The following is a 24078-nucleotide window of genomic DNA, read 5'->3' as shown; positions in this document are numbered from 1 at the left end:
GGGCTAAGATCTTTGAGGAATGAGAGCAGGTGACCCAAGGATTCACAGATGACTCTAAGAAAGAGAGAGGTGGATGGCGTAGTCTGAAGACTTCATATTCAAAGCTGGGTATATGTAAGGAGGAGGCAGGCAGAATGGTTTGGAATGAGCAATTTAAGAGCAAAGAGGACACCTGTCTGGCTCCTGTTGCAGGGAGGAAGAAAATGAGAAAAATAGCAGTCATTACTTTAATTAGCTGTAGGGGGAGCAGTGTATATTCAGGAGATCTAGATGGTGAAGGGAAGGTTCAGCAAAGAGATTGAGGATTTCGGAGGTTTTGTTGTTAGTGAATGTTAAGTTCCAGAGGGCACAGTAAAAGGGTTTCAGGATTTGGGGAGGAATGTTAGATGGGACAGAACAGGTAACATGTGGAACCACATGGAGTTTGGAGGGAGGGAGATGAGGGGTGACTGAGGTGTCTGGGCCAATGGTAAGGAAGGATAAAGGGCCAGTAAAGTTGATTAGTCCTGGTTGTTTGAGGACAGATAGTGTGGTGAGGCCGGGTTAGGGAATGGAGAAGTAGATGTCGAGGGTCCTCTTCCATTCCTGTAGATGGAGGTTGGAGGCCAGGGGAAAGGCAGTCAGTGCCCGTGGGACTTCCTCTTGACCCTGCAGATGGAGACAGGGAATAGGAGCTGCCTGTCCCCCTCTGTAGCTGGTGTGGCTTGTTGACTACTAGGGTTTGTTTTGGTGGGAAGCCAGTCGTGTGAGGAGAGTTTTACTCTGGAGTGCTGCATCTACAGTAGCTAGTCTAGCTCTCACCAGACAGGACTTAATTAAATTATCATCTGCCTTCTGCCGTCTTCCAAATCTGTTACAGCTCTGATTTCTCCATAGAGCTCCAGGCCAAATAGGTATCTCATTACCCACTGAACAGCTTCACTTGGATATCTCATAGATAAATCCTCTTAAACTCAAATGTCTGAATCCAAATGCATCATCTTCTCCCTATCACATTTATTCCTGTGTCAGAAAAATAGTATTATTTAGATGCCCAACCTAGATATTTGAACATCATTCTAAAATCTGTTCATTTCCTCCCTATACCAGTTATTAAATTCTATACATTTTATCTCTTAAATAGCTCTTGGATCTTTCTGCTTCTGTTATTTTTAGCACCTCTCAGTTCAGGTCATCTATACCTCCTGCCCCAGATACTGAAACATTCTGCCTTTTGTTTCTCCTACTTTCTTCCTCAAAACACCCATTTTAGCCATATTAAGCTACATTCTATTGCTCACATACAGCAAACTGTTTTTGGCCTCTGCTGAATCTGCTGATTTAGCAGGGGAGTCAGTATTCAGTGCATGAGATGCTCTCTAATGAATGTTGTTCTTTTTTATTTTTAAGCCATATACTAATACAGAGAGAATAATCCAAGTAGAAACATTTGTTCACGAGGATTTCTAGTAGAAATCATGTCTTTGCTTTCTTATAAAAAGTGTAATTTCCATTGACATACTTATTTTTTTAGGAAGAAGGATTTTTTCCCATGCAAATGTTTTAATTTTTGCTTGAATTATGCCAGTTTCATTAATACAGACATTAGATTATCCTTTCATTTGGTGTTTTTGTTGCCATGCCTTTGATGATAAATTATTTTTTACTGGTTATGTTGGGTAGTGATGCTAATCGCAGATTCCTTAAGCATCTTACGAAATTATTAATGAATTGTCTTTCATCTTTTTTCTCATATGGGAACTCATGTTTCTTTTTGTTTGTTTTATTGAAGGTACGGCTTGTAGATGCAGGCTTTGTTTGGACTGAGCCCCATTCTAAGAGACTTAAAGTTAAACTGACTATTCAGAAAGAGGTAAGCTGTGTATAATTTTCTCAACATGGTTAAAGTGTAGATAGTGAAAATGACGGGCTCTTGCTAAGTTATTTTATGACTTAAACTGCATAAAAGGACATGAATACATTCTTAAATTTAACCCTTTGTTTACTTTTGCCAAGATGATCAGGTCACTTGTAAGAACAGCCATTGCTCATGATTAGTGGGCTAAGACAATCTTTTCAGTTTTTTTAATTAGGAAAAAGAAGTAAAAACATGAGCTAAGGCAGTGCTTCTCAAACTTAGCTGATTATCATGATTCACAGTAACTGAATCAAACTGGATTCAACTGGATGTGAGACCCAGGAATATGTACGAGTATGTTTAAAAAGTTTCTCAGGTGATTTCTGATGATTGGCTATGTTTGGGAACAATTAAATTAAGGAATATTTTCTTTTTTGATTTATTTTTTTCTTCTAAGAATGAATTCTATACATACAAACATACACACAGAAGTATATATAGATATAAAAATTCTGCAAACCACTTCACAACCCTTCAACTAAAGGTAAATTTGAAATGTTGATCTAATAAATCCTATGAATCAAGCTAATATATTTTTCTTGAAATGGTGTAATTTATGATTTTAACTGACTTATTGTTGATATCCTCAAAGCAGTCATGGTAAAAGATTTTAAGTTAAGTATGAAAGTGTCTTGTAAGAAAAATTTTTATTATTAAACAGAAAGGAAAGAATGACGGAGTATGATTGTTTTCTTTATCAGGTGATGAATGGCGCTATCCTTCAGCAAGTGTTTGTGGTGGATTATGTTGTTCAGCCCCAAATGTGTGGAGATTGTCACAGAGTAGAAGCTAAGGATTTCTGGAAGGCTGTGGTTCAAGTCAGACAAAAGGTAATGAGAAAGATAAGTGAATCCTCCATTTGTATTTCATCTCTGTCAGTTATACATAGCTAGTAAAACCTTCTTTCCCCATTTTTGTAAATTCTTCATGCACCAGGGATGCTCTAGGTCCCCGGAGCATTCATCTTTAGAAATAGATCATTATTACATTTTAATCTTTAAAGATTGTTTTTGTTTTAAAAATCAGTGTGCTATATCTATAGATCGCCTTTTTTTTTTTGCATTTCATCTATTAACCTAACAATACATTTATGTTTAGACTTTACACAAAAAAACTTTCTACTATTTGGAACAGTTAATTTTGAAATACGGAATGCATCAGAATACACTTCGTATCAAAGAGATTCATGGTGAGTTAAAATTTAAAAGCATTTGAAATGTCAGAATTTTATTTCAACTAACCTAAGGAATCTTTTATCTTTACTGATAATAGTACTATCCAAAAGAACTTGCTGTTAGGAAGAAAAAAAATTTTAGTTCTTTATCTGCACTGTCCAGTATGATGGCCACTAGCCACATGTGGCTTGACTATTTGAAACTGAATTTTTAATTATTTTTTATTTTAATTTAAGTTTATATTAAGTAGCTATCAGATAAGTAAACCAGTAGCTACATTAATAGAATATAAAGTGCTATAATAGAAAATTTGTCAAAAACTTGTTTATGCAGAGATAAGTTTCTGACTGGAAGAAAATTCTTTTTGAGATCTGTAAGTTCTTTTGTAATATATTTGTTTTTAATATGCCTAGAGGCTTTGTGATGGATACATTAAATCAGAAGCCTAAACTCAGTAATAATAAGCACTGATATACAAATGATAGAATTATATTTCTTTAAGATAGAATTTATAAATACTTGCATAATTTTATAATGGCTTCTTAGAGCGTGTTCTATCTCAGCACTTACTGTCGAAGTAGCCTACTTACATATACTAGATGATGGATGAATGTTTCTTTAATTAATAATAAAAACATAAATATTATAGTCTTTAGCAAACCCTTAAATCGCTTGGTAAAAGTTAATATTTTTAGATGGTGCTTGCGACTGGTGGACGTGTACATTGTTCTCCTAGTTCCTAAAATGCACATAGTTGTTCTTGAAGGAATCACCAAATTTTTATATTATACTCCTTATTTTAAAACTGTGAGTTCCACTGTTACTTACTGATCTGTTTGTTATTTATCTTGTATGTCTTGAGAAAAGTGCTTAGAAGTGTGGTCTTGGGTCTTTAAATGGAGGGAAAAGGAGTATCAGTTATGTCACCTGAAGGAAATCTTTTAAGTTTTGTATCTGACCTGAGTGCTTTACTAGTAGACATAAGGTTAACAGTCTAAATCGGTGAAACACAGTTTAGTGAATACTTATTGTGGCTAACGTCCCTTGCTGCCTATTTAACATAGTGCCCTGCTATATGTGGCTAGCCACCAGGAAAAAATACACCTTTGTTCTGAGTAACTTTGTTTTGAGTAACTCTTTTGGGAATAAGGAGATCCAAATATTCTAGCTAAGGAAGCAAAGCACATATTGTTCATCACCATGACAGAAATATCCTCACACACAATTGTTTTTGTATCAAAAGACTTGGGTAAATTCTGGGGCATGCTTTTGCAGTCACTTTTAAAACCAAAAAGGTTGTAAGTTTAACCCTTTTTTTTTTAAACCAGAGGAATTAATTTGTTTTTGCCCCTAGTGATTCTTGGTTTGATTTAAATGAATGTTTTGTTTGATTGTGTATTTGTAACTTTGTTTTTGAAATCATAATAATGGTAAAAATTCAAACATAGAAGTATATACGAATAAAGGTCATCTCTGTCCCTTTGATTCACTTGTTATTCCTGGAGGTAGCCCCTAAAAACAAGATACGTATAGTACAATATGTACTCTGTATGTAAATTGTGACAACATTGGTTTTCCTCATGTGGGATCATTCTGCAATATTCTGTGACTTAACGTGTTACGTAATATATTTGGAAATCTTTCCATGTCATTGCATATAATCCTATTTCATTATTTTTAACCACTATGTGTATTCATTAATCAATATACATTTAATTTGTTACTTCCTATTAGTTGGCTTACAAGATGTCCCACTTTTTGCTGCAGCAAACAGTAGTGAAATAAATATCCTTATTTTTGTGCATATTTGAGTTTTTCTGTGGAATTGAGTTCAATAATTGAAATTACTAGATAAGAGTATGCAAATGTTAAATTTTTATATGTGCTGCTAGATTGTCTTCCAAAATAGTGCTAGTTTACATACAGTACCATCACGTGTAAGAGTTTCCATTTTTCCAAACACTTGCCAACACTTGCATAAGATTGTATTGACCTTTCTAATTTTTGCTGTTCTAATGGAGAAAATAATGTCATCTTGCTTTAATTTGCATTTTCTTAATTGCTAGTGAGAATTAACATTTTCATATGTGTGTTAGTGATTTATGTTGATCTCTAATGTGAATTGTCTGTTCTCCATGTATCTATTTTTTCTCATTTATGGTCTGTTATTCAGGATATCAATATCATTATGTGTGTGTGTGTATATATATATATAGCGTGAACATGCATTTGCCAGCCTGTGTTTGAGTATGAGGAGGGTTTCCAGGCAGAAATTCCCGCCCGTTCTTAGGAAATTTTTTTCACTCTCCTGTTCCCAAATCCCAAGATATAAACTGTTTTCTGTTCATGATCAATTGTTTCCACGAATTGACGCCTGATACCACTAACCGCCAGGGTCAAGGAGCCGATTTTCCCGATTTCCTGACCAGCTTGTCTCGGGATTTGGGAAAGCGAAAAAAATTCCTGAGAATGGGTGGGAATTCCCTCCTGGAAACCCTAAGTATGAGCCTGAGAGAGCAGATACTTTTCTTGCAATGTCACATCTTTTGTCAATTTTAATTTTAATTTTTCATTCTTTACTTATATACCTATGGCATATGACTTTGGTTTCTTACAGAGGAAAGTTTTCTATACTCCCAAGATTAGTTTTTAAAAATTAAATTACAGTTTATATTTCACTTTTGATCTTTAATCTTACCTGTTAATTTTTCAGGAGGTTAACTTGCATTGTCACAATACCTACCCTCCAAATAGTCTGTCCTTTCCCCAGTGATTTGAAAAATCTCCTTATTCTTATATATGCTAAATTCCTTTATACACATGGCTCACCTCTCCTCTGGTTTGTTTCACTGCTTCTACCAAAGTATGTCAGTTATACTTCATAATATGTACCCCCTTACTAATTTTTTTTGCAAATCTGGTTGATAGTAAGATCATGGATTCTGGAAACAGCTTTTGTGGGTTTGAATCTCTGTCCCACCAGTTTTTTCTGTGTGACCTTAGGCATGTTATTTAACTTCTCTGAGCCTATTTTTCCATCAATAAAATAGAGAGGATAATAATAGCATCTTGATAGAATTATTGTCAGAATTAAATAGTTTGTAAAGCATTTAGAACCATGCTTAACATATAATCATGTTTACTCAGTTCTTTTCTATACATCAGTGACATTTTTGTTTTCCTCATAAAGATTTTGAATATTTCTTGTTGGTGTTTTGGGCTGTTCTAATACTATTTGTTATTGTGGATAGCAGACTGTTTTTTTCACTAAGTTTTCTGATTGATTATTGCTAATATATTGGAAAGTTATTGATTTTATATATTGATCTGAAATAGTTTACAGTTGATACTCTTGATTTTCTAGGTAAATGATTATCTGTAAACAATTATAGTTTTATATCATTGTTTTTTAAATATCTCATGATTTTGATTTGCATTTCCATGATAGTTAGTGATGTTGAGCACTTTTTATATACTTGTTAGCCATTTTATGTCTTATGTCTATACATTTCTTTGCTCATGTTTTAATTGTGTTATTAGTTTTTCTGCTATTGAGTAGTAGGAGTTCCTAATATATTTTAGATATTAACGCCTTATCAGATATATAGTTTGCAAATATTCTCTCATTCTGTAGGTTCTCTCATTCTATAGGTTACTTTTTCAGTGTGTTGATTGTTTCTTTTGCTCTGCAAGAGTTTCTTAGTTTGATGTAGTCCTAATTGTTTATTTTTTGTCTTTGTTGCCTGTGCTTTTGGTGTCATATCCATGAAGTCATTGCCAAGACCCATGTTATGAAGTTTTCCCCTATGTTTTCTTCTAGGAGTTTTATAGTTTCAAGTCTTAATATGAATTGAGTTGATTATTGTATCTAGTGTAAGACAAGGGTCCTTTGTACTCTTTTGCGTATGGATATCCAGTTTTCCCAACACTATTTGTTGAAGAGACTATCTTTTCCCCACTGTGTATTCTTGGCTCCCTTGTTTTATGATCAATTGACGGTATATCTGTGGATTGCTTTCTGGGCTCTATTCTGTTCCATTGGTCTGTAGGACTGTCTTTATGTCGGTACCATACTGTTTTGATTACTGTAGCTTTGTAGTATATTTTGAAATCAGGAAGTGTGATGCCCGTACTTAAGGGTGTCTTTCGAAATGGGAAAGTTTTAAATTTTGAAGTTTAATTTGCCAATTTTGTTTTATCTATTGTGCTTTTGGTGTCACGTTTAAGAACTCTTGTCTAATGAAGATTTTCTTTTATGTTTCTTTCAAATGTTTTATAGTTTTAACTCATATGTTTAGGCTTTGAGTTAATAACCCTTTGAGTTAATTTTTGTGCATGGTATGAGAGAAGGGTCTAAATTCATCTTTTTACATGTGGATATCCTGCTTTCCCAGGGAAAAGACTATCCTTTCCCAAATGAATTGCCTTGAATCTATATGAATTACCTGTCAAAGATATAAGTGGAAGGGTGTATTTCTGGATTCTCAAGTCTGTTCCATAGATCTATACATCTGTCCTTAGGCCAGCACCACACTGTCTTGATTACTTAAAGTTACCGAGTTTTGAAGTTGTGAAGTGTAATGTTCCCAACAACTTTGTTCATCTTCAAATTGTTTTGTCTATTCTGTTATTTTAGTTTCCAATTGTTGTTTGGAAGAATAGCTAAACATTTCTTATCAGCTAGTTTTGCTTTTAGTTTTCCCTTTGTTGCTGGTTTTTATTGCTACTGCATTACGATCAGATGCTGTCTGTTTTCTACCATTTGGAATTTATTGGTTTTCTAAAAAAACCTTCATACATGATTATTTTATGAATGTTCTGTGAATTTTTAAAAATATGTGTTCTTTTTAAGACTGTTCTGTAATCTCAAATAAATTAACCTTGATTAACTGACTCTGGTTGGTGAACACACTATGCAATATATTTAAAAAAGATAAATTAAGTTGATTGTTGGTTATTAAAGTTCTTTGTATCCTTTCTTTTTTGGTCAGTTTGGTTTTGATAATCTTATATTAGTCCCCCACAATGATTGTGCTATGTTAACATTTGTTAGTTTCTTCTTTTTAATAGTTTTACTTTGCTGCATCTCAGTGCTATGTTATTGGGTATATTACTATTGTCTTCTTGGTAGATGATTCCATTTATGACATAAAACATCTGTGTTCTGTTTAGTGTTTTTCTCTCCCCTCTTGACCTTGAATTTTATTTTGTATGAAATTAAAATCGTGAATCTTGTTTTCTTTTGTCAGCATTTGTCTGGTTTGTCTATTCTTTTGTCAAATAAGTGTTAAGTGATAAGATATCCATAATTGTGGCTACAGTATATTTTTTAATCTGATTTTTAATACGAATTTAATTTGCTATGAAAGTCATGTTAGTAAAGGAAAATCTTGTTTTGCAGAACTATTTTCATGTGGCTTTTTTTTTTTTTTTCCTAGATGGTCTGGATTTCTATTATTCTTCAAAGCAGCATGCTCAGAAGATGGTAGAATTTCTTCAGTGTACAGTTCCTTGTAGGTATGTTCTGAACCTAAATGGGATTGAGTCCAAGGTGCTGAGAATAGATGTAGGTCACATGCATTTTTCAGGCTGAGACAACATCTCTCATGTTAAAATATTTAAAATTATAGTAAGAATATTTACAGTTAGTAAGCATATTGGATTAGCCACTTTAAGGAAAGCATTAGCCAAAGAGCATGTAAGACTCGCTTTGCGGATCTAGACCTCATTCCACGATAATAAGCACTGTAATGCTGAACCATAGATTGTTTTTAAATAAGAAAAAAAGATGAGGTAGAGGGCTCTGGGGAGAAGCTTCATGGAGAAGAAAGGATTTATACTTCTAAAATGGGAAAATAAAGGTAGAGATTGTACTGAAAATGAGATTAATATGAGCAGACTTGTGGGTATTAGTGTAGGTTTTAATGAATACCGTATATAGACTAGATTGGCCTGAGCTGAGGACATGTTTTGGAGGTTTTTAGTAGATAAAGTTTTAAATAGTTAGGATGCAGTCAGGTTGGTGAAGCTTTTGAAATGTAAATGGATGAAATTTGGCTTCAGCGTAGCAGATACCAGGAAACTGTTTTAGACCTTCAGTGATGATTTGATTTGATGAAAACTGATATTCCGATACTATACAAGTAAGGCCTTTGTGTTTTTATTATTATTAACTTTTCTTTTAATAGATACAAAGCCTCACAGAGACTGATCTCTCAGGATATCCATAGTAACACATACAATTACAAAAGCACATTTTCTTTGGAAATTGTTCCAGTATGCAAGGTACTTTTTCTTATTTAATTAATCTCTGTCTATGAAAGAGTGCACATAATTAACTGGTTTATATGTAATTATTAGTTCCTGGTTTCCTTTTGAGGTTGGTTAAAAATTTAGAATAACTTTCTTATTAAATGATTCTAACACATTTAACCATGTTAAAACTATGTTAAAAAGTAATCACGCTTAAAAGTATAAATTGGCATACCTCTTATTTTGTTACACTAGTGTAAAAGGCCTGTTGCAGTTTTTTTTAATGTCCATATTTCTTAAAATTTAATTCTAGTGGACGCATGACAATTCTGTGAAACTCTGAATACAAGAAATAGCATAAACATAAATATCATTGAACCACTTCGGAATATGAAACTGGATTTTGGCATAATGAAAATAAACAGTATTGTGGAAATGGGACCACAGAGTTATTTCTGTGATTTAAAAACATAATTTGAATAACACTTAAAATATAGGTTATCAATTCATTTAATTATACTTAGCTAAAACCCTGCTTCAAAAACATAAATGGATTAAAATTCACAAATAGATATTGAGGAACTGCTCTAGAGAAGGCTGTGTGTCAGGGATGGAGGTCTCTGCTGTAGAGGAACTTACACGTATGTGGATATATAAATCACTAATGATAAGTGCCATGATTTATTGTGAGCATGCTGTATAACCTAATATGTAAGTACTTGAGTATATTGTACCTCTTTATGTCTCAAAATAGCGAGGGTAAATCATCCTATCATTTTGAAGATGAGAAAATTGAAGCTTGGGGGGAGGTTAGATGACTGAAGCTACGATTTGTGTCTAGGTCTGTGACTCTTAAGCTTTAAAGCTGTCATTACTATTTTATGGTCTAGCACAGAACCAGGGATGAAATGATGGCTTAAAACAAGGTCAGCAAACTTTTTCTGTAAAGGGCCAGGTAGGAAATATTTTCGACTTTCAGGTCATATGGTCTCTTTTGTAACCACTTGGTTCTGAGGCTGCTGCACATAGTAGCCATAGATAATAAGTAAATGAATGGCGGAGGCTATGTTCCAGCAAAACTTCATCTACAAAAGTGGGCTGTGGGCCAAATTTGGCCTGAAGGCCATATTTTGCAAACTCCTGGTTTAAAATAGTGATCGTTTTCTTGGTGCAGAGTCTTGGAAATGCAAATCTAGGTTTGAAGGCATATTTAAGGCCTTGTGTATTAAATGCTTTCAGTGATTCATACAAGTAACTGCATGAAAACACAATGCAAAGGAGTGTTTCATTAATCTTTGGAGATTCTTACTAAGTTATAAAGAAAAGATTGGACTAGGTGCTATTAGGGATGCACAGAATGTCCCTTCAGTGGAAAAGCCTATGATTGTGACTACATACAGCTTAAAACATAGCACAGATTCTTCATATTTTAATGCAGTTTAAAAACGGTAACCACATTATTGGTCTTATTTCCCAATGTGCACATAAAGCTGTGCTTTTTGGCACGTTAAATTTTTGATTATATATTGTTATATGTAACTACTATGAAAGAGAAATGTGGCTCCTCTGAAATTTGTTTTTTTATGGAGATGGAAAGAAATCATACGTAGATTTAGAAAATCACTCCTGGTGTTTAATGCTTTGCTTAGAATGTACACTGTATTAACATATAGTGGTCAGCAGTCACACTTCAATACAATTGAAATAAACTTAATACGTAGCTTGGTGAATAGGATCTGGAAAAAATTTTTAAAGCATTTTCGTTAAGACAAATATCCCCATCTTAAAAAGGTATAGCTTATTTTCTGTTTCTCTAAAGGTCTGATTCTTTAGGACTCTGTTGATACATAGAATTAAAAATTTAATATTTTGGTTTGGGCACATGGACTTGGATCAGGTTTACATAGATGAATGTTTATGGAGACTGTTATTTAGGATTTGCTTCTCTCTAAATGCTAGTTCTTATGCCTAGGATAATGTTGTTTGTCTGTCTCCAAAACTGGCACAAAGCCTGGGAAATATGAACCAGATTTGTGTGTGTATTCGAGTAACCAGCGCCATCCATCTCATAGATCCAAATACCCTACAAGGTAAGTATTTAAAGAAGACCTCAATGGTAGATGTCTCAGTACTTCTTTGCATCTTCTACTTCTTGATTTTTTTCTCTTTCTATTTCCTGTAATGTAAGTTTTCTCTTAAAAAACCTGAGTTTATTTTGATATTTTCCAAAAAGTCATTCATTATCCTTGTCAATTAGAGTTTATCAGTCAAAGGTCTTTTTTACAATATTGGGATGAGCATCTGTAAGGTAGAACTTTATTTCCCATAAACTAAGCAGCTACAATGACTGATAATATTTCTAAAATAAAATGCCAGCACATGAAATAACTATACAACTGATTAGATCTGACCTTATATTAAAGGCACTTACTTAGCTCTGTGGTGTTCCGATTGTAGTAACCGCTTACGATGCATTTGACACCTGGTATTCTCATGTGTTGTGAGAAGTTTGGGGCTGATTTATAGGAATAAAATGATGACTGCAGAGAGTGAGTTGCCACTGTGGTTCCCACTGACCAAATGCTTCCCAGTTCGTATATACCAACTTCTTCCTAGTTATAACATTTGTTGAATTTTAAACTACTTCACTTCTCTTGTTCTTTAATGTTCTCTGTTTTTTCTTAGTTGCAGATATTGATGGGAGCACTTTCTGGAGTCACCCTTTCAGTAGTTTGTGCCATCCCAAGCAGCTAGAGGAGTTTATTGTGATGGACTGCAACATAGTCCGAGATCTAAAACGCGGTGCAGGTGCTGGAATGGTATCAAAAAAGGTGAGTTTCATCCTACTTACCTTTTGTTCTCCCCCAACTTACTGTTTTGGTCCCCACCTTCTTGTATTTTTGTTTTTTAAATTTGCTGGTAATTCCAAAATGTGGTTTCAAATAAAGCTAGCACCACATTAGGTTAAAAATGCATTCCATGTTTGTATGTTGTTTGCTTTTAACATGTGGTTATTGTGAAAATTAGCAGACATACACTATCTGCTAAGTTAATTTTTTCTCTTTAACGTTGGAAGCATTTATAAAAATATTATTATGAAAAAGCATTTTCTAGCTTTACTTTTGTACAGGACGACAAAATGATATGTTAACCTTTATGACTTTTTAAAATTTTTCAAACATCCTGAATTATAAGCTGTATTATCACTAAATACTGAATACATCAGTATGTATCTCTAAAACATGGGAAGATTTTCTACATAATCAAAGTGTTATCCTAGATATAAACACTATCCTTTGTATTCAAATTTCCTTATTGTCCCAAAGTACCTGTTATGGGTTGTTCAGACTAGTATCCAGTTGGGAACCATACATTGAATGTGAATATTATATCTTTTATTTAATAATAGTCCCCTCTTTGGGTTTTTTTTTTCCCCCATGAGATCAACTTTGCAAGGCAACTAGGGCATTTATCTTGTGGATGGATCTTACTGTTTCCTCATGATGTCAGTTAACTTGCTACTTAATCTCTTGTAGTTCCTTTAAATTGGAAAGTGGATCTCGAGTCTTGCTTAAATTTAGATTAATTATTTTTGGCCAGAACATTTGAGAGGTGATGCTGTGTACTTTTTATGATATATCAAGATACAAGTAATGTTTGGCTGTTCATTGATAGCCAGATCTCCATTGTAATACGATTTTTTTCCTTTTGTTACTAGCTAGCCTCTCTCCCTCTCCCTCTCCGTCTTTCTCTCTCTCCCTCTCTCCTTCTCTCCTTCCATCCAGGTTGCCCCAAATTTAGCCAGTGGAAACTCCTTCAGAATAGTTTTTATGTCTTTTTTAAAAAATTTTTTTAGCGACTTTTACTTCTTCAGAGCAGTTTTAGTTTCATAGCAAAATTAAGAGGCAGTAAGAGATTACCCCATCTTCACCCATGTATTGCCTCCTGCCTTATGGATATCTCTCCCCGCCCAGAGTGGTACGTTTGTTACTATTGGTAAATCTACACTGACACATTATAATCACCCATTTGGTAGCTTACATTACATTTCACTGTTGATGTTGTACATTCTATGGGTTCTCACAAATGTATAATGAAGTGTATTTATTGTTATAGTACCATACATGGTATTTTCACTGCCCTAAAATTCCTCTGTGCTCTGCCTGTTCATTCCTTTCTACCTCCTAACATCTGGCAATCACTAATCTCTTTACTGTCTATAGTTTTGGCTTTTCCAGAATGTCATATAGTTGGAATCATAGTCTTTTCAGATTGGCTTCTTTCACTTAGTAATTACGTATTTAAGTTTCCTCCATGTCTTTTCATAGCTTGATAGCGCTCTCTTTTTTTTTGTGCCAAATAGTATTTCATGTCTGGATATACCACAGTTTACCCATTCACCTACTGAAGGACATCTTGGTTATTTGTAAGTTTTGGCTGTTATGAATAAAGTTGCTATAAAATCTTTGTGCAGGATTTTGTATGGACATAAGTTTTCAGCTCCTTTGGGTAAATGTCAAGGAGCATGTTTGTTGGATCATTTGGTAAGAGTATGTTTAGTTTTGTAAGAAGCCACCAAACTGTCTTCCAAAGTGGCAGTACCATTTTGCATTCTTCCCAGTAACGTACAAGAGTTCCTGTTGCTCCACGTCCTCACCGGCATTTTTGGTATCATCAGGATACCAAAAATGTTCAGGATATTGGATATTCCAATAGGTGTGTAGTGGTATCTCATTATCGTTTTAATTTGCATCTCCCTGATAATATATGACTTGGAACATCTTTTTTGTATGCTTATTTGCCATCTGTATATCTTCTTTGATGAGGTTAATGTCTTTGGCTTAGTTTTTTATTGGGTTGTTTGTTTTCTTATTGTTGTTTTAAGAGTTATTTGTATATTTTGGATACAAGTCTTTTATCAGTGTGTCTTTTGCAACTATTTTCTCCTAGTCTGTGGTTTATCTTCTTACTCTCTTGACATTGTCTTTTGCAGAGTAGAAGTTTTAATTTTAATGAAGCAAATTTTAATGAAGCTTATCAATTATTTCTTTCATGAATTGTGACTTAAGTGTTGTATCATGACTAAAAAGTCATTGCCATACCCAGTGTTAGCTAGGTTTTCTCTTGTTATCTTCTAGGAATTTTATGGTTACATGTTTTACACCTGGATTTATGATCCATTTTGAGTTAATTTTTGTGAAGGATGTAAGGTTTGTGTCTAGATTGATTTTTTTTTTTTTTTTTTTTTTTGCATGTGGATGTCCAGTTGTTCCAGCACCATTAGCTGAAAAGACTTTATCTTCACTCCATTGTATTGCATTTACCCCTTTGTCAAAGATATGTTGACTGTTATATGGGTCTATTTCTGGGCTCTCTGATCTGTTCTTTTGATCTATTTGTTTTTTTCATCAATACCACCACACTGTCTTGATTACTCTCACTTTACAGTATGTCTTGACGTGAAGTAGTGTCAGTCCTACAGTTTTGTTCTTGAACTTCAAAATTGTACTGGGTATTCTGTATCTTATGCCTCTCCATATAAACTTTAAAATCAGTTTGTTGATAACCATAAATGGGATTTTGATTGGGCTTGCATTGAATCTGTTGTTCAAGTTGGGCAGAACTTACTCTTGACAATATTGAGTCTTTCTATCCATGAACATGGAATTTCTCTTCCTTTATTTAGTTCTGTTTTGATTTTGTTCATCATAGTTTTGTAGGTTTTTTTCATATCTTATACATAGTTTGTTAGATTTATACCTGTTTCATTATTTTGAGTGTTAATGTAAATGGTATTGTGTTTTTAATTTTAAATTCTGCTTGTTCATGATAGTCTATAGGAAAGCGACTGACTTTCGTTTATAACCTTGTATCCTTGTATCTCGTACTCTTGCGATATTAGTTCTGAGAGTTTTTGTCCATTCAGATTTTATGCTTCGACAATCACCATCTGCAAACGAGAATTTTATTTTTTCCTTCCCAATCTATATACCTCTCATTTCCTTTTTTGTCTTTTGCATTAGGTAGGGTTTCTAGTATGATACTGAAAAGTAGTGGTGAGAGGGGATATCCTTGCCTTGTACCTTATCTTAGTGGGCGAGTTTCAAGTTTCTCACCATTCAGTATAATAATAGCTGTAAGTTTTTTGTATGTATTCCTTATCAAGTTGAAGAAGTTCCCTCTATTCCTACTTTACTGAGATTTCTTAACATGAATGGAGTGTTGGATTTTGTTAAATGCTTTTTTTGTATTTATTGATACTATCATATGATTCATCTTTTGTAGCTTGTTGGTGTGATTGATGGATTACATTAATTAATTGTCTTTTTCTTTCTTTTTTTTTTTACATTAATTGATTTTGAACCAGCCTTGCATACATGGGGTAAATCCCACTTGGTCATGGTGTAGAATTCTTCTGTATTTTGTTGAGGATTTTTGCATCTTGTTCATGAGAGACATTTGTTCTAGTATGCTTTCCTGGTAATGTCTTTATCTAGTTTTGGTATTAGAGTAATGTTGGCCTTTAAATGTGTTAGGAAGTATTCTCTCTGCTTCTGTCTTGTGGAAGATATTGTAGAGAATTGGTATAATTTCTTCCTTAAATGTTTGGTAGAATTCACCAGTGAATCCACCTGGGACTGGTGCTTTCTGTTTTAGAAAGGCTATTAATTATTGATTTAATTTCATTAATAATTATAGGTCTATTCCTGTGTCCTCTTACATGACTTTCCTAGTCTTTGAAAGCATCCTTACTTCTTGGCACACCACCACAGTGTTTAAGTGTTCCAGAATCACATTGTGTAGTTCTTACCCATATCTGAAATCAGGTATTTCTTCAAGGATATAAGTCTGATATTTTTTTATTGTGAATTAGTATTTGGAGACCCCCATACTGTATATTAATGGTGCTCATTTCTGTTGAGGTAATATTGTGACTTGACAAAAATAACTTCTGGGAATATTGGTGGAAAATAATTTGGGGAAATGGGTGGAAATGAGAGACAGATTGCTTTTCACATTTTTATTTAAAATGAAAAGTTTAATAATATAGTTAAGAGCAAACTTATCATTTATAAAAACTGTAGAAGAATACCACTTCCCCTTAGGCATATATATATCCAGATATTATATTTTCTTTGTTTTCAAAATACACATTTAGCTAGAACAGGTTCATGAGTCTCTTATAAATAATAGCTATAAAGTGGATCCTGTAACATAGGATTTAGTCTCTTACTGGTAAGCCAATTCCCCCCCCCCCCCCAATTCTTTCCTACATCTGAAACCTCTTTTAGTTCAGTTACTCCCTTTATCTCTACCTCTTCTTTTCATCTCTGAGATTCCTTAATTCTATCTACAACTCTTTAAAATTTCAAACTGGGAGTGTTGTTTCTGCAACAAATAGTTTTAAAAAAGTGTTACTCCTCAAAATAATAGACATCCAAAAAATTGATTTCATAAAGATGAGGGTTCTCTAATAGTAGTGGGGCCACTGGGATGTTAGTTTTGTTTGAACCCTGGTTTTTGAACCTTATGTGTAAAACACAAGGGGTTGCTTAGGATGTTTCAGGGTTTAAGACTCTACTTTTCAGTTATTCTTTCTGCTCAGTCTTTATTGGCCTATCTCCCTGTGAAAACATTTCTTCTGAAAACTCGACATATTTGTTTTTAGGTGACATTGTTAATGTTTTATAAAAGCCTTGAATAAAACCTTAAAAGTATTTTATGAATTCCTTGTGAATCTTTTTTCCTATATTCATAATGAAATAATCTGTTAATTTTGACAATGTTTCAGAGATCTGAATAATAAAACAATTCATATCTTTAAAATGAAAATTAGTAAAACCAAAATCAAAATTGTATGTAAGTTTTCTATGAAATGATTTTTGAGTTATACTTAGATTGTTGAAGAGTGCATTTTCTTTCCTGTTAAGCATACCCTTGGGGAAGTCTGGGTACAGAAAACATCTGAAATGAATACAGATAAACAGTATTTTTGTCGCACTCACTTGGGTCATCTGCTGAATCCTGGAGACCTGGTGTTGGGGTTCGTATTATTTTATAGTATTTTAAACTTACAAGTAACATTGTACATTTTCTTCGGGAGCCAGCAAAGCTACCTAAAATACTGAAGTTGTGTATTCCAAAAAGGATTTAAGAGTTCTTAGGAGCTTTATAGCTCATTTTATTCTTGATAACTAAAACTGGTTTGGACAGAAACCCTTAGTTATACTCTATTTTGGCCATCATCTTAAAGCATTATTCGTTCCAAGATTTTAAGTAATTGAACCATGAGGTTGTGTGGTTAGATGATATTTACAACTTTTTGGGGGAGTAGGTAGTTTTTTATTATGTATGTGTCGCTGCTCAAATATTTTCTTTTAAAATACGGCAGCCATGTAAGGGGTCTTTACAGGCTTAGAACAGTCCATTCGATGCAGAGCTTATCAGCATGCCTTAAACATTACTTTTGCTCTTAGGGTTTCAGTTCCTTTTACTAGATAGAGAATGAGGGCTTTTTGGGTCGTTTTGTTATAAATTAAATGGAACCATCTCACTGAATCCTAATGTTAGACTGATAAATAAGTGTATTTTGCTTCTTTGCAAGTATATGGTAAGGTGAACAATAATGCATATGTGAAACTCAAGAGACAGAGTACCTTATTATCTTTACTAGGATCTGTAGAAGCATGTTCACTGTATAGTAAACTGTGAAACTTATAAAGTGTGAAAGCACATTAAATGTTTGATCTTGGTAGGAACTTTTAGGTGATCACCCATAAAATAAAAAGTTACATGGAAAGAAGAAATGTTTTTACCATTAAGTGTTTTATTGTTTTTATTTCAGGTTTGATTTGGCAAACTGTAACTTAAATGATGAGCACGTCAACAAAATGAACTCAGATAGAGTCCCAGATGTGGTAAGGCTTTAGATGTTCACTTGTTTCCTGTGTTTAAGATGATTGATGTAACTCTTATGGGTCAGATGCACTAGTTCACATTTTTGAAAATATCAAATCAATTTAGAGGTTTCTTCTGAAATTGCAGTTAAGGTATAATAGCAGAAGCCTTCATTTTAAATCATTTTTCTTAGTGGGGAAAGTCCAAAATTTTATTGGTTTTTTTGTTGCTTTTATAATCAAATTTTCATATTTTGTCAAAATGCTTGATACTATCTGTAGAGAAAAAATAAATTTGCAGTGAAAATTGATGACCTTTAGAATTTATTCAGGGTCATTTATTCAGGGTCAGCTTATTTCATGTATTGTTCAGTTAAGAAGGCATTTAGAGTTAAACCGTTTTTCCTGTTTGAATATAATTGCGGTTGAAAATGATTTTCGCAGTAGCAAGTCTTAGAGAAAGAATCTGACTTTTGAAAAGAAACCTGTTAAACTTTAAATGAGTTTCTAAAAATCACATACAACAGTGAATGTGAAATATGAAAGACCCTATCTTCTGCATGCTTAATCTTTTAAAATAAACATTAATCTCTGGGCAAAAATGAAGTCATGGTGTATGAAGGACTCCTCACCACCCAGTTATGCTTTTATTAATTAATAAATTAAGAAATAGAAATGTGGTTTAGTGTTAAGTCTAAGTAGGTATTTCTAATAAGATCATAAGAGGAGATGAAGATGGTCTTACAGGATTTTGTATTGTATAAAATTATTTATTCATTCCACAATTTAGTAATCTGTTCTAGGACATACAGTTGTAAAGAGATATATAGTTCTATAAATGCTTATTAGGAATAAAAGGGAGGAAAAAGTGTCTGCAATATTTCAGAATGATTTATGTGAATGGTAGCTAAAAAATGAATTTTGGTAAAAATTGAATTTTGTGGTAAAAAATCACCACAAACAAAGTTTTAAGTTTTAAGGTATAAAGAAAAAGTTTTCAATCACTGAAAAGTTTCTGTTAGTAAATTTTAACAGTTGTACAAATAATGGCTTAATGCATTCTCATAAAATATTAAGTACATGGAAAAAAATGTTAAGTTCTCTTGACGCTGCTTCTTGATCCCTCCCTACTTTTTTCCCCTAAGAACCACTGTCATCAGTTTGGTGACTCCCTGGCATTCTTATAACCTTTCATTTTTTAACTTTTTGTATTTTGAGGCCTTGTTACCTAGTTCCCACTTTTGTAACTTTGCAAATGTTTTGTTACTTTAGGTATTAATCAAGAAGAGCTATGACCGTACCAAACGTCGGCGTCGTAGAAACTGGAAACTGAAAGAGCTTGCAAAAGATAGAGAAAACATGGATACAGATGATGAAAGGTCCCACTTTTCTTTAAAGCTAATTAATATGTGTCTGAAATCCTTATGATAAATCTTTATGGTTTTTATATTATAAAGAAATAATCATCACACAATTGCTCCTTGCACTCAATATTAATTTTGGATTCTTACCAATGTGTTAATAGAATCAGTATAAGAAGATATAATGACATTTAACACAGATTTAGTTATTATTTCCTGGGTTATGACTTGACAGTTGCAGTGTTATTATAAACAATTCATTTGATAAGTCAAAATACAATGAGTAATTACCTTGTGGATATCACAAATATCAAATGAGTACTCATGACTTGGGATAAAAAGAAAGCAGTTCATTGATACCAAATATGCTATTTTTCAAACAACTTAAAGGGTAATGAAGATATTGTGTTCTAGAAAAGTATATTGAATGATTCAAAAAATGTCTTAAAGGTATATGTATTTCAACTTAGCCATAAGACTTTTTGGGGAAGGGGTAAGATAGGAAGGGGTGTTCACATTATATTTGAATTAACATCACCTTATATTTAGTTGTGTATTTTTTTGTCATGCAATTTTGAAAGAAAAGATTTTTTAAAAATCTGTCAGAGTATTTATCATCCATATTTGATCTGCAAATTTTTTAAAGATTTTAATACTTGCAACACATTTGTCTTATGGTGCTGAAAATGAAGAAAAGATAACTTCATAATTTCTAGGTAAAGATGAAATATTTAAATGTTTCTTCTTCTGTAGGCAATACCAAGATTTCCTTGAAGATCTTGAAGAAGATGAGGCAATTAGAAAAAATGTAAACATTTACAGAGGTTGGTGTTTTAAGAGTGTTCAAATTATATCTTTTGTATATAGATGTATTCCCCCAGAATGAGTATTTTGGTATCTTAAACTTTGATTCCATAAATGACATTTATTGTGTGTTTATAACTGTTCTAGTTAAATATTTATTTAAAAAAAAATACCCCAAATCTTGCAGAACAATAAAATTTATTAAAATGTTTGCTCTGCCACATTTGATATCATTTGCATCCTAGCATGATCCCCCAAGTTGTTGACCCGTTCGTTAGTGGATATTTATTCATACATTTATGCAGTTCAGTTATTCAATGGATGTTTAAATGCCTGCTGTAGGTATGATACAAGAACTGTGGATGTAATATGGTTAAGTAATAGTAATGGTGGTGGGGGCAGGTATTTGCGTATTTCCTTATTTGTATTTATTTGAAATCCTTGTATTTTTTCTTAGATTCAACCATTCCTGTGGAAAGTGACACGGATGATGAAGGAGCACCTCGAATTAGTCTGGCTGAGATGCTTGAAGACCTTCATATTTCTCAAGGTGCTACTGGTGAAGAAGGTGAATCGATGATGACATAATGAGATTTTGTTGTAGATGGTTTTCACATCTGTAGGCTCAGGATGTTGGACAAAAGAACCCTTATTGTCTATCCCATCTGTGCCTCAATATTCAGAGAGGAGAAATTTAGGTTTAAACCTGAGGAAATGACTATTTTGATTGCTCACTCAAAAGTGCTGAAAAAGATTGATGGCTTTGAAATATTAGACAAAAGATCATGGAGTGTATTATTACTGATATTTAGGCAATCTTTCACGTGGAATTTTATTGGTTTTCTTTTTTATGATACAAGCATTTTCACATACAGTAGTGCTAGATTTAAAAGTTTAAAAGTTGTGATTCCTTGCAGGTTACCTAAATCTTCAAACATGAAACAAGCTTTTACATTCTTTTTATATTGATTGCTTTAGTATTATAAAAAAGCATATGAAGAACCATTTTTAATATCAACTTGTTATGCACTTTAGATCATTTTTATGTCCTTGGGGTAAGGAAGTTGGGGTTCAGTTTATCACGACATTCACGAGGAAAGCTGATCTTTTTATTAACATCCTCAAAAGTTGTTGAATTGGAGGCTATCTTAATTTTTATTGCAGAAGAAAATATATTTATTTGTGGATTTGTAGCAAATATAGACTGATTATTTAAAGACTAAATAACAATTTGTACCTTAGTTATTTTTGCCTGTGCGAGCAGCTTAGGGCCATAGCTGCTTATGTGATAAAAATGTCTTGGCTATCACTTCAAGGATTTTGCCTTCAAAATTTTGCTTTACAAATTGAAAAGGAAGGAGTTTTCTCTATATAAGTTTCTATCATTGAATACATAACCATTAAAAAGAATATTAGAGTCCAGCATATAGATAAATAAAAATGATGTTCATGCTTTATAAAACCATGAATCAGAGTTGAACAGGAATACCTTCCACATCCTTGAAAGAAAAACATTGGCTTGTGTTTTAAAGTGTTCAGAGAATGAAATATTAAGATCCTGTTTCAATAAGCAAGATCATACTTCCTAAGTATGCTAACTAAGAGCTAACTTAAGAATTTTAGATATACCACTGATTAAGGAAATTGAGTAAGTGCTGAGTGGGACATTTTCCCTTTTTTAAGATTGGACTCCTTAATTCTGAAGTTATGAATAAAGGCCAGAACTTTCTGTAATGGCTCCTTTCTATCTGCATATTTAAAGTTTTCACTTGTGGTCTGTGTTTACCTATTCTTTGTCAAGACGAAAAAGCATGAAAATAAAAATATTCTTCTCCATTTTGTGTGTCATTGAGGTGATTGCATCAGTGTCTTATTTAAATGACAGACTATCTCATGCAGTTTTTCAAAGCGAAATTATGTTATTTAAGTACTTGTCATATGATTTTTCCCACTGAAAAATATAGTTTCCCACTAACATTATTCAGTCTTAACTCTTCTTTGATGTCATGTCTTTCTGAGTAATGAAACCTATTGGTTGAAATAAGGCTGTGACAAGGCACAGGAATGTAGCCAAGAGAAAAGTCGTTAGCCACGGCTTGCACAGAGTTCTACAGCCTTGATGAATCTTCCATTTTTAGAGTATAGTTTTTAGGCGTATGGGTCCCAAAATACTCTTGTTATGCCCCATCATTGGTACAATTTGGGAATGCTGGTATTAATCAAATTCACAAGAAGCTGATTATAGCCTAACTTTTATAAATATGAGTAATTTCTAAGTCATTGTGATCAATTATCTTCTTTTGTAGTGAGATCTGCACTTGAAGCTGCTGTTTTATAGGCAAAAGTTATTTGATGGGCAAGGAAACAGTTGAGGGAGAGAGTTGCTTGTGTAATTGAGATGTTTAAGAGCATCGAGCTAATTCCACAGTAGAGCCCAGAACTTTAGGCTGTGTGCCGGACACACCTACCTGTCAGTACTGAGTCAGTGCCAGAGTTTGCTCTAAACTCTTAATTTTAGTAAATGTGTTCATGTTGATTTCATCCTTCAGATTACTTCATCCGTTATTTGTAGCTCAAAGGACATTCATTTTTTAAAATAATTTATTTTTAATTTTGACATAATTTCAGATAAAGAAAAGTTGCAAGAATAGTACCAAAAATTGCTGGATATCCTTTATTCAGATTTGTCAAATGTGAAAGCTGACCTCGTTCGTTTTTATCTCTATTTTCTCCTGAACCATTTAAGAGTAACCCTAAATATTTCAGTGTTTCCTCTCCCACCCCAAAAGAATTATTACATAATCACAGTGCATTTATCAAAATCAGGAAATTAACACTGACACAATATTGTTACCTAATTGAGGACCATATTGAGATTTGTCAGTTGTCCCATTTATAAAGTCCTTTATAGAAAATAAATAAATCTTAAGATTGTGCATTGCGTTGGGTTCTCATATCTCTTTAGATTTATTTGGACCAGTTCCTGAGTTTTTGTTTTATGTAATTGACATTTTTGAAGAGTCCAAATCATTTATTTTGTAGAATGACCTCAATTTGGGTTTGTCTAATGATTTTATGATTTTTGTTTCCTCATGATTTCTCATGGGGTAGTCCCTTTTAGCAGGACTACTCGAGAAGTAATGCCAGATTGTCAGTGCGTTGTATGAGGAGACGTGCTGTCACTTAGTCCAGATGTTTGCAGACTTCCTTATTGGTTTTCTGTTTTAAGGAATTAAAGGATTTAATCCTTTACAATTCTTATTTTCACTTAATTTTTTAAAATTCATTTTTAACTTACAGACAGTGAAGTTTACTTTTTGTTTACAGTTCTATACATTTTAACACTTACAGATTCATGTAATCACCACCACAATCAAAATACAGAACAGTTCTACTAGTCCCTCCAACAGCCTAGAAAATGTTGCTATCCCTTTGTTTACAAACCCTTCCTGCCTCGTTAAACCCTGATAACTTCTGATCTATTCTCTGATCTTATGATTTGCTTTTTCCAACATATGTATATTAAATCATATGGTATGTAACCTTTGAGTCTTTGAGTTTTTTTCACTTAACACGGTGTACTTGAGATTCATCCAAGGTGCTGTATATATCAAGAGTTTGTTTTTATTTTGAGTAATACTGTATTATATGGGTGTACCACAGTTTTTCCAGTCCCCTCATTGAGGCACATT

General features: G+C 33.2%; 1 protein-coding gene across 7 annotated transcripts in view; it reads left to right on the top strand.

The window, feature by feature from the left end:
* Positions 1 to 23870, top strand: part of NMD3 (NMD3 ribosome export adaptor) — a 60472-nt gene extending 36602 nt beyond the window's left edge. For all 7 annotated transcript variants that reach the window (XM_033122080.1, XM_033122105.1, XM_033122072.1 and 4 more), the window contains 12 exons: positions 1772 to 1852; positions 2599 to 2727; positions 2996 to 3086; positions 8511 to 8589; positions 9261 to 9357; positions 11297 to 11414; positions 12010 to 12155; positions 17256 to 17368; positions 18170 to 18242; positions 19494 to 19600; positions 20336 to 20406; positions 20844 to 23870. In XM_033122080.1, the coding sequence (XP_032977971.1) occupies positions 1772 to 1852; positions 2599 to 2727; positions 2996 to 3086; positions 8511 to 8589; positions 9261 to 9357; positions 11297 to 11414; positions 12010 to 12155; positions 17256 to 17368; positions 18170 to 18242; positions 19494 to 19600; positions 20336 to 20406; positions 20844 to 20974 (1236 nt within the window). In that variant the 3' untranslated portion in view covers positions 20975 to 23870. The remainder of the gene's footprint in view (positions 1 to 1771; positions 1853 to 2598; positions 2728 to 2995; positions 3087 to 8510; positions 8590 to 9260; positions 9358 to 11296; positions 11415 to 12009; positions 12156 to 17255; positions 17369 to 18169; positions 18243 to 19493; positions 19601 to 20335; positions 20407 to 20843) is intronic.
* Positions 23871 to 24078: the final 208 nt, after the last annotated feature.

This window comes from Rhinolophus ferrumequinum, chromosome 2 (assembly GCF_004115265.2).
Source record: "Rhinolophus ferrumequinum isolate MPI-CBG mRhiFer1 chromosome 2, mRhiFer1_v1.p, whole genome shotgun sequence".
NCBI lineage: Eukaryota > Metazoa > Chordata > Mammalia > Chiroptera > Rhinolophidae > Rhinolophus > Rhinolophus ferrumequinum.
The sequence above is the reverse complement of the archived record's forward strand: the minus strand, read 5'-3'. Positions and strand labels throughout refer to the sequence as shown.